At 36.6% G+C, this 10,969-nt stretch overlaps 1 protein-coding gene across 2 annotated transcripts; it reads right to left on the reverse strand.

Annotated features, from left to right (window-relative positions):
• Nucleotides 1-899: 899 nt before the first annotated feature.
• LOC129900902 (pumilio homolog 2-like) lies at nt 900-10,444 on the reverse strand. 2 transcript variants are annotated; one of them, XM_055975984.1, is made up of 10 exons: nt 9,076-10,444; nt 6,878-7,313; nt 5,882-6,806; nt 5,657-5,798; nt 5,445-5,552; nt 5,039-5,251; nt 4,851-4,961; nt 3,693-3,887; nt 1,763-2,033; nt 900-1,304 (listed from the first exon to the last, which is right to left on the reverse strand). In XM_055975984.1, exons 1-10 carry the CDS (start codon nt 9,649-9,651, stop codon nt 1,267-1,269), a joined length of 3,015 nt encoding a protein of 1,004 aa, XP_055831959.1. In that variant the 5' UTR covers nt 9,652-10,444; the 3' UTR covers nt 900-1,266. The 2 variants fall into 2 exon arrangements, with proteins under 2 accessions (XP_055831959.1, XP_055831960.1); XM_055975985.1 differs by having other exon boundaries at nt 1,859-2,033; nt 9,076-10,443.
• Between the last annotated feature and the right edge of the window lie 525 nt (nt 10,445-10,969).

Consider the following 10,969-nt stretch of genomic DNA (forward strand, 5'->3'; position numbering starts at 1 on the left):
TACATTTATATTGCATGCATAATTCACTTTTAATACATAGTAAATATATCATAATATTGCTATAAATGATAATAAATAAAAAGTATCGCTAAAATCAGTAATTATTTATTAAAAAGTGTTTTTTCTGATAATTTTTCCTACTTGTAACAGACATAAGTAATAAGCTTTTTGCATATCAACCTTTATCAAGCACAATCTTTTCCTACCATACATACCCTTTCACCATCTCATGGCTAAGTATGATATTATGTGTGATCACAATGCCTGGCACTAATAATGATGATGGTGGTTGTGATTACAAAAGGGGGTTAGTGATGATGGGTAGAATGGTGATAAAATTATCCATACAAAAATACCTATTAAAACATAGTTCAAGATATTATTAATTAAAACATATTCAAACCAAATAAGTGGTTAAATCATAACGTAAATCAGACCTCCACAAATAAATAAGGCCCAAGTGAATCTTATAGGACCTTGTACCTAAAGTAGACATATTGACATGGCTAAGGTTTTTTCCTAAAAGTTGACATTGTGAGATTGAAAGATGATTTGTAGCTTAAAATCAATCGACCAAACAAACAGTGCACATTAGTGACGCTATTTGTGACACGTCATAATTGGTCCTTTTAGCTGTATCCACTGCAACCAAATCTCACAATCCAAAAGTCTCAAATTCGACTATGAAACAAAATGTTGTTAGGAAAACCCCTAAACGGATCATATGGGGCAAATCCAAATTAGCCAGGACTCCAATGCATATATCGGACATCGCATGGAAACCAAAAAAAAAACATATTCCACATCACTAAATAGACAAACACAAGCAAATCCAATTGCAGATAAGAGTACTTAATCCATATAAAATGATAAGAGAGTAGTAAACTGAGGATCTGAGATAAAGGAAAATATACTTGGCCATAAAAGAAAAATTGTCAAATACCATACATGAAAATTCTTACCCCCTCTAAACATCAACTCTCCAACAAAGGCAACATTTATACAGTCGCGTCGATGTAAAACTACCTCGCCTTTTTATCTTCCTTTTTTTACACCCTTACGGAAACTCAACATCCGTCTGCACAGCCATCTCGAATATTTGACATCTGAGCTTCAGCATACCTGATATTTATGTTTTTAACTACACAATGTACAGCTCTTCTAGTACATGCAACAAATTTATTTGCAAATAACAGAACACAGATGTGGAAGATAGGTAGCTCAAACTAGCCTCAGTTAGCTGTACAACTTTCTTTTCCTACAAGACTAAGCAGTACTTGGGGACTGAGCAGCAATCCTTCTTTCTGCAAAACAGCATAACAAAATCATTTAGTAGACGTTCGGACAATCTTCTGTTGAAGCTGAAAAAAGAAGCTTTTGAAGTCGAAGTTGGAAAACGAGTCTTTGGAAGTTCAATTGTGTCTGGACATGAATCACTTGGAAAAAAGTTGGAAGACTTAGAGCCTGTTTGGATTGACTTTTAAGTTGGTCAAACCTACTTTTAAGTCAGTTTTTGACTTCTGGAAGTGTTTGGCAAATATAAAATAACTTAGAATAAATTTAAAATGACTTAAAATAAGTTAAAAACCAAAAGTAGGCCTCCCCCTACTTTTTATTTTTTGACTTAAAAGTCATTTAAGTTTTGATTTTTTATTTTAGACTTAAAAGCTACTTTTTTTAAGCCAATCCAAACGGGCTCTTAAAAGTGAAAAAAAAATTCAATAGTGTTATGTTATGCAAATACTGATATCGAAACTTCAACCTGCAGATAATGACCAGCATTTGCATGTGGAGCCAAACACCATAGTACCATAATCACAAATTGCTCTAGACAAGTACAAACAGAAAAAGAGCTCACCCCCAGCAGCAACTAGCTTTTCAACACGGGCGACAATATGCTTCCCGTAAGTGTATTTCTTCAGAGCATTCAAGTGAACTTTTATTCTCGACATGATCAGCTCACGTTGCTGATCACTACAAGTTTCCAGAACTTTCTGTACTACGTAATTTGCAAACTGATCTTTCATCATAGCCTGGACAAAAAGAAGAAAGATGTGAAAACACAATGCACAAGAGAGAAAAGAGAGAAACAAGACTATTAAAGTTTATCTGTTACAACTGTTATCAAAGTCACAACCATAGATCTATGCGGTTGTACTTCTTAGATGAACTCTATTCCCAAAGATGTAAAAGTTAAAGCATAGTTATTGCTGAGGTCCAATAATTATATAGAAAACTCTGACTGGATATCTTGACATAGAAAACATTCCGGGCGAAACTCCACCCCCTTGCTCCATCCTTTTCTTAGTAGAGCTCCAAGACATCAGTCTTAGCATCCAAAGTCAAGTATTAATTGGTCACAAGACTAATGAACATTCCTTCAAGGGGAAGGAAACATGCTAAAATGTCCAAAAGAACGAGCAAAATACAAAGGTCAGAAGAGCCAGTTGCCCTCTGCCATCAATCCGTGATATGTTTGGAATGGTGAACAAATTAACACCTGAACACCTAAATATTTATGCAACATCACCATTCACCACGCACATTAATTCTCATGTCTTTTAGCAACATGGCAACAGGAAGTCCAACGCCGATCACCATCCAGCAAGGGTTGAGATAAGTTTAGAAGTTATAGCTAACACCCATCATTTCTCGTGCTTAAACTTGAATCCATTATTTTGGTTTGAAATAAAGCAATAGAGTTCAATGATCTTAACTTCAACTTGGCAACAGTTGGTTTTAAGATTTTTCTGGGTTAATTTCAGAGGTAGGAAAACTGAAAAATAGAAGAATCAGGGTTGATGAATGATCATTCGATAGCTTCATCTTCAACCACTTCTTGCTTTTCGAAAACATGTGCCACAAAACATCGGGTATAAGCTATGAATCATGATCATAGCTTCTAGGCTAACTATCTTTTCTTCCAAGTTCAACCTTTTTAAGAGACTGATAGCCCATTCAAGCCAAGTCCTAACAATAAAACAGCTGGCTGCCTTAGCAATTAATCTGAGCTAAGTTGCGCGGACTCTTCACTTTCGATGCCGCACCCGTGTCGGATTCTCCAAAAATACACTACTTTTTGAGAATCCGACACGCACCCGTAGACTTTTTTGAAGAGTCCGAGTAACATAGAATCTGAGTAATCTGAGACAGTCTCCATGTCCCATTACGAAGGGAAATGATGGAAGACCGCAATGCCATGTGTCTCAACAGAAACAGGAACACAAACAGAGGTAGTGAACTTGATATGTTAAGTATCTCATTAGGGGCCACCAATAGATAATAATCATTAGTTCAGCAATCTGTAGGTCCAAAGATTCAATCCAGAAGCTCCAATATATCCTCAACCAGGCTTGCTACCTCAGGATTTGGAAATTTGGTGGGTGCATACAGGACTTTAAAAGTTCAACAAATGCTCAACTTAGGTGGTTTATACTCCACCCTGACGTAACAACAACATCATAAAAAGTATAACGGGGTCTGGGAGGGTGGTGTGCAAACAATCTTACCCCTATCTTGTGTAGGTAGAGAGGTCGTTTCTGATACTCTTAACGCAATGTCATGTTAAAAAAATTTAAAGTTCCTGTATACGTGATCTTGAAGCAGTACTGACTATTATGAACCCAGTAGCCATAAGCAAATCAAAATCCTGCTAAATAATGGTAAAAATGCTAAACAAAATTTAGACAAACCTGAAGAGGCTCATTTTCATCAGTTGTGCCAAGCATCTCATTCACCAGTAGCTGTCGTTCACTGGAATTACAAAAAGTTAAACACTTCTCAACAACATTAGACGCAAACTTCTGCTGGCTCATTTGCACGATCTTCCCGGCTAGTTCCTGAATTATAGTAGAGCGCTCATGCGGCTTCCCATGCTCCAATACATGCTGGAAGTATTGCATTATAAACAACAGACGGAAGAATAAGTAGAAGGAAAAAAAGATCGAATTATACCACAGTATAGGGATGCAAGACATGTTTGCTACATTTTTACAATAAGCAAAAATTTAACTGACTAAAAGAGCTCTTCCATTCACCAATACTCTAGTGAAACAAAATCAAAGGCAGCAAATAAGATCTAAAGAAGGGCTTCTGTCTTATAAAAGAGGGGAATGCTGTTGCTTAATAACCTTTTTTTCCAGCCAAAACAGGTATTAGGTTCCCCATTTAGCATCCTCTTAAGGGTGGTAGCATGCATTGGCAACTCTAGAGAACCAGGTGAATGTGGATGTGCATTTGGTTGAAATTTTTTGCAAATTGTCTTTTCAATTTTCAAACTTCTAGTTGTCATAGATGTTGAAAAAATTTAAATAACTTAGCGAACAACAAAAGTTACAAAACTGACGAACCTTTCTGCAAAGATTTCACTTCTCCAACCAAACATCTTTACAGTAAAAACAAATGACCTCAATTTTGGAACTAAAGCGATGAGATAAAAGTATTTCCCTATAGACTATAAAAAGAGCAAGACAGAGCCATCAATCAATGGAATGAAATGTACAATTTAACATATTTAAAAATAAGTAAAATATATGCTCATAACAAAATCTTCTTGTGTCTGCTGGGAGGAACGGGTAGCTTAGATGTTTAGGCAGTTCCGTTTTTCCCTGTAATGTTTTTGTATATCTCGGTACTTTATTACAGTAATAAATGTTTACCTTGTCAAAAAAACACAAATTCAGGAATTGCCAACTCAGGTACATCTTATGCATTGCTCCATAGTAGTCAAGTGAGGATATTGTGTACAACAAACAACTAACTCAAGAAAAAGAAAATAAAAATAATTACTTCTAAATATGATAATCTAGACGCCAGCAGCAGCAACATGCTGAGTAGTGAGTATTCTATACCTGAACAACATAATTGCCATATTGATCTTGTGCCAACATGCTTACAGATCCCAGGATTTCTTCCATCACTTTCCTTTGAGTTTCTGGATCACCACAGTGTTCCAATACTCTCTGAAATATCAAGGAATATTAGTAATATATCAAACTAAATTACTATGACAAATAGATAAGAAACATCGCTGATTTACCTGTATTACTCGACAGCCATATGGATGGGTAGAGAGAGTAATAACTTGTCCAAAAAATGTCGAGACGATAAATTGGATGTTATCTTCTGGTACACATTCAATACATTTCTGAATGACATGATTCCCATTCTGATCTCGTACACAGCGCATGACATGACCATCAAGCTCCTCAACCATTTTAATCTTCTGGTCCACGTCAACTACTTCTATTGCCTGCAAAGTGAACCATACCACAATTTTCATCTCAATATAACTCAGGTTATTGAGAAGAAGCTGATAATGACCCCAGAGATCCCACTGGTTGGTGCTAGATTTAGTGTATCAGAACAAAAACCAAAACAAAAGATTAACCCTAGAAGATAACACTTGAACATATATGAGCATTTCAAGAGTCACTTTGGTCTACCTTCTGTATCACGCGACAACCATACATTTGAAGGCTCAGTGTTAGTACATGCCCAAAGAGTATGCTAGCCAATTCTCTCCTCTGAGATGACATTCCATGTTCAAAAAACTGCACCAGAAATAGGTACACATTTAAAGAGAAACAAGACAGGTTGGAGATCATACACCTCAACATCAATATATACTCCATAGAACAACCAACGTTAGGCATACCTTCTGGATTACGTAATTCCCAAAGACATCAGTCATCAAAGTAAGAGCTTGGGGAAAAATTTCCTGGAAAACCATGTTTTTCTCCTCAGTGGTTGCAGTTTCAAGTTTTTGTTGAATGAATCGGCTCCCATACTGATCAGCACTGATCATAGAGATATATAGTTTTAGAAGTGAGTCTAGTTTAAGTAGGTAAAGACCTAGAAGAACAAATTTTATGATACATACCTAAACTCAACAACATGGCCTGCAATTTCTGAAAGTTCAAAACATTTGGCCTTGTTGCTTTTGAACTCTTCCAATAGGGAGGACACTATGCTGTTCTCCATGTTATCCAAATGATATGGTCCTACGACACCTCCAGCTACGTTTCTCATTCTACCAGCAAATCTCATATTATAATCACTATGCCTCATAGGACTACCAGGTCCTACTGGAGAGACTGGACTTGCTAAAGGACTCCCAGGATATGATAAACCAACTCCAAATGCAGGATTTCCATAATAGCCATGATGACCTGAACCACTACTTTTGCTGTTCAATGGGACCCCATATTGAGATTTCTGAGGTAGCACATTACCCAGATAAGCTTTCTGAAGCAAGTCCACATATGAATTACCCATATAGTTCCTGTCCAAGGAAGGATCATTAAGAGCAGCAACCTGCGCAGCATATTCAGCTGTCAAGTACTGAAGATACATAGGATCCACGAATGATGCCGGCAGAGCATTCCCTCCCATTTGATTTCCCATTCTGCTGAGAGTCTGCTCTGAGGTTGCAGCGGTTAAATTAGATCCCCCCAACATTCGAGTGTCCAATCCAGGTACAGCCATCGCTGATGCTGCAGCAGCATTTCCAAATAAAGGTGGCAAATTATAGTTGCCAAGATGGCTTGACATTGGACTGACAGGATGACCACTTAATCCATAATTAGAAATGGATGAATTTGGACTATCCAAATGTGGATACTGAGACAGCATCCCACCTCCACCATTCAATCCCGAAGTTGGGGATCCTTTGAGGTATGAACTATTGGAGCCAGTAACAGCAACAGAATATGGTACTTTTGCAGACTGAGCAGTGGAAGCCATATTAAACTGGGGGGATTCAGATTGCTTCAAGAAATCATGCTGCTTCGTGTTATTCTGCCCACCTGCAAGATTGTGAGGATAGTATTAAAACCAATATCCTGCTCAATCAAAGAAATGATCTCAACTAGCGTACCATTAGATATATTCATGCCAGATAAAGCAGCAACAAGCTCTGCAGACTCGGTTCGGTGAGACGACACACCATTAAATGGATTTGGACTACTAACACTTCTCTTCTCTGAATTGACTACCCTCCCTCCACCAATAGGTGTGAGGGAAGGGCTAGGAGCCCTCGCAATGTGTTGGGGATCAGGAGTGGTACTTCTTGATAAGGAAGCCCCCAAAGCAGCAGCATATGAATAGGAAGTAGGCACCTCATCATGTTGAGCAGCAGATGAGATTTGTGTGCTTGACGCAGACCTTATTGGCTTTGCAGAAGAAAGCTCGTGATGAAGATGAGAAAGCTCAGCTTCTGCTGAACCTATTGTATCACCACTTCCGTCAAAAGCATTTCGGCTAGCTGGACGTGAAGGGTGAACAGGAGCAGGAGACACACGGCTAAAGTCATCCTGCATGAAACATGGTTTAAAACACACCAGATGATTATGCAAAATTCTCTTTCTCAAGATTAAACATAAAGGAATTTCTCCTTAATCAAAATAATAACAAATATCATCACTCAATTTTTAAATGCAAGGAAAAAATTAACTCTACAAAAACAAATGTATATTGATTGAAACTCAAAATTCTGAAACCCAAAAAAATAAAAATGGTAAAAAGAAATGACATTGGCAATACAACAACACCTATAATGAATCAGATGCCAGGCAGCAGACAGAAGTTTTGATCCATTTCATTTAAGAAGTTATGCTTTGTAAGGTTCCGGAAATTATCCAAAACGACCCTTTATGGAGTACAGAAATTCCATTCAGCTGGAAACCCATATAACATTAAAAGAGAAACTATAGATCACAGGGGATAGGAGAAGAATGGAGCACAACATCCACCAACCAGAAAAGCAGATTTGAAATGTAGGACCAGAGATCAGACATGGCTAAGTGTACTCTCAAAAGGGCAAGAAATGAACGAAAGGCATTTTCATACCACTAAACAAAGAAATGCAACAACATTGCTAGACTATTATTAATTGTTACATAAGTTTTCTCTTATCATGTGAATGCTAAAAACCGATATCATATAGCCATATAGGAACCATATATACACACAAACATACCAATATCAGGATCTTGTATACCTTCTAAAAAACATCAGAATCTTGCATTGTTTAATGAACTAAAGGGCGTTTTCAAACCCAGTAAACAAGAAATGCGACATTCTTCCAGTTGACAAGAGATGCTTGCTTTTATTGGAGCACACATGCACCATTATCAGGATCTTAATCATTTATGCGCTAAAGGGTGTTTTCATACCCAGTGAACAAGAAACACAACATTGTAAGAGATGCTTGCTCTTCTTGGAGTATGCACTGGCCAACGTTTCCTCAAAGCCAATCCCACACTTGATATGATTAATTGTTACACTAAGTCACTAACAACAACAACATCATACCCAATGTAATCCCATAAGTGTAGTCTAGGGAGGTAGAGTTTACGCAGACCCTACCTCCTAGAGATAATTGTTACACTACTTTGCTCTTATCATGTGAATGCAAAACCAATCTCATATCTGGAACAAAAAGTACTCATTTATGTCAGATACATCCAGATGATTGTCAGTTAATTCAAACTTCGAAGATGCCTCCTTTAATCATACTGTTAAAATGTTAGCCTTGAAGATGTAGAACTACCTCAGATCTAGTCAACATAACAGAAATGATTGACGGAAGAGTTTCATGTCTACCAAGCCATCTTGTAAATAAAGTGGTTTAACGAAGAGTATCACAAACAAAAAGAATGATTTCCAGCACACAATTTTTAAGCAACTTTCATGATAGGAGACCTTCCACGAATGATTCAAAATATTATCATGAAAGGCTTGTGCTGCAAATTGTTACCATTCAATAGAATCAGTTTAGATGAACATGAATCAACTACCATGTAGAATTCATGCCACACAAAAACAAAAAAATTCCACAAACTGAAAATGCCAAGTCCAGCCAAAACAGCTCAAGGGAACTCGTAGAGAGTAGTTTCCGAGTTGAAACATGCTGGTTGAGCAGTAACATAAATGAGATAAATTCATGAAGCATTAATACCAAATGTTAATTGTTGCACTTTCAAGGCATTTAATAGCTGAAACTTGGAATCCAGCAACCATTAGCCAAAGTTTAAAATTGGAAAAGATACACTACATAAAGTTTCAAGTATGCACCTGGAACATTTCAGCAATGCTCTTCTTTTTACTACCTAGTCCTAGTCCTGGCAAACCAATCAGCCCATCACCACCCCATTCCACTGAACCCTGCAATTTATCTGTCTCATTCTCGCTCTCTGCTTTTTTCGAGTTAAATCCCGGAGGCATCTGAAAAGGTGACCTCCCACCATTACCATTATCATTCTTGTTAACCTTCCTCCTATCACCAATAGCAGAGCTCCCTCCTTGCAACCTCTGTGAAAAACGCCAATCTTCTTTGGACAAGAGTGGTGGAGGCAACCTAGGATTAAGATTTACATTCGAGTAATAGTAAGATAAGTAAGCAGGATCAGACCTTAGCTCCTCTTCAGACATGAAACCACTATTATTGAACAATCCACCCACTGCATTCAATGAACCCTCAACAGTAGGTGGAGCTGACCCACTTCTATACATATTCAGCTCCTTCTCACGATCATCAGTTTCTTGTCTTCGCTGGTCACGAAGTAACATCCCAATCTCTGTCTCAAACTCATCTCCAAACGAATTTTCATTGTTTCCCATCATTGGTCTCCTACCTAATTCAGATACCATCTTCACAAACTTAACACACTCATCCCACAATAAATATAATCACTACCCACAATCCTTAACAACCCAATAAAGCTTATCAAAATCAAGACTTTGTAATATAAACCTTAAAATCTACAAACCCCACCAAGACAACCTCAAAATCAAACCTTTAAGCTCATAAAAACCCAATCTTTGATCAACTAAAATTCCAAGAAAGCTATTTTCTCAACATCCATGATCAAACACCAATAACAAAATCAGTTGACAACAAATATAATCACTACCCACAATCCTTAACAACCCAAGAAAGCTATCAAAATCAAAACTTTATCATATAAACCTTTAAAAAGCTACAAACCCCACGTGTACAACCTCAAAATAAAACCTTTCAGCTCATAAAAATCCAACCTTTGATCAAATAAAATTCCAAGAAAGCTCTTTCCTCAACATCCAGCATCCAAGACCTCCATGATCAAACCCAAATTACACCGTCAGTCCACAACAAAATATAATCAATACCCACAAAACTTAGCAACCCAAGAAAAAGAAAACCAAAACCTTTTTTTTAACATATAAACCTCAAAAACTACAAAACCCACATGTAAAAACTGAAAACTAAAGATTCATGCTCATAAAAATCCAATCTTTGATTAACTGAACTTCAAGAAAGTGCCTTTTTTCTCAACAAAATGGTGAGCAAATGTGAGAGATGATGAAGGTTAAAAGGGGAGAGGAGAGCAAAAAAAAAAATCTGACGGCGAATCAATACTGTTTTAGGGTTTTGTTTTTGAAGTACTATTAGGCAAGAGCTGATTAAATGCAAAAAATCAGAAACTTTATTCAAAATAAATATAGGTGTTATAGGAGCATATAAAAGAAAATATTATTTTCCCCTTGTTTTTAGAAAGGTAAGTTGAAACAAACCTAATCATTAATTAATTAATAATAATTATATGTATGTGGGAAACAACAAAATGATTTTCCCATTCATAAATCATACAATAAGGGTTTAATCTTTTTTTCCCTTGTTAGATGGAAAGGATAAGTTTGAAAACATACAAGTCAAGAGACTATTTTAATCCAAGACTTATATATTATTCTCATATTTTTACTTTATTTTTTATTTATTGGTGACTCGAAGTCACACCTTTCGAGTAGGAAGCGAGGATACTTATCATCCGAGCAACTCTCTCTTGTCATATATTACTTTCATGATCATTAAATAATTTGTTATTTATTATTATATTTTATTTTTATATAAATTTTATTTTTGAGTCAAAGTTTATCGAATATAGTCTATCTATGTTCATAAGATAGGGATAAAACTACATACACATTG

Source organism: Solanum dulcamara, chromosome 8 (genome assembly GCF_947179165.1).
Source record: "Solanum dulcamara chromosome 8, daSolDulc1.2, whole genome shotgun sequence".
Lineage (NCBI taxonomy): Eukaryota > Viridiplantae > Streptophyta > Magnoliopsida > Solanales > Solanaceae > Solanum > Solanum dulcamara.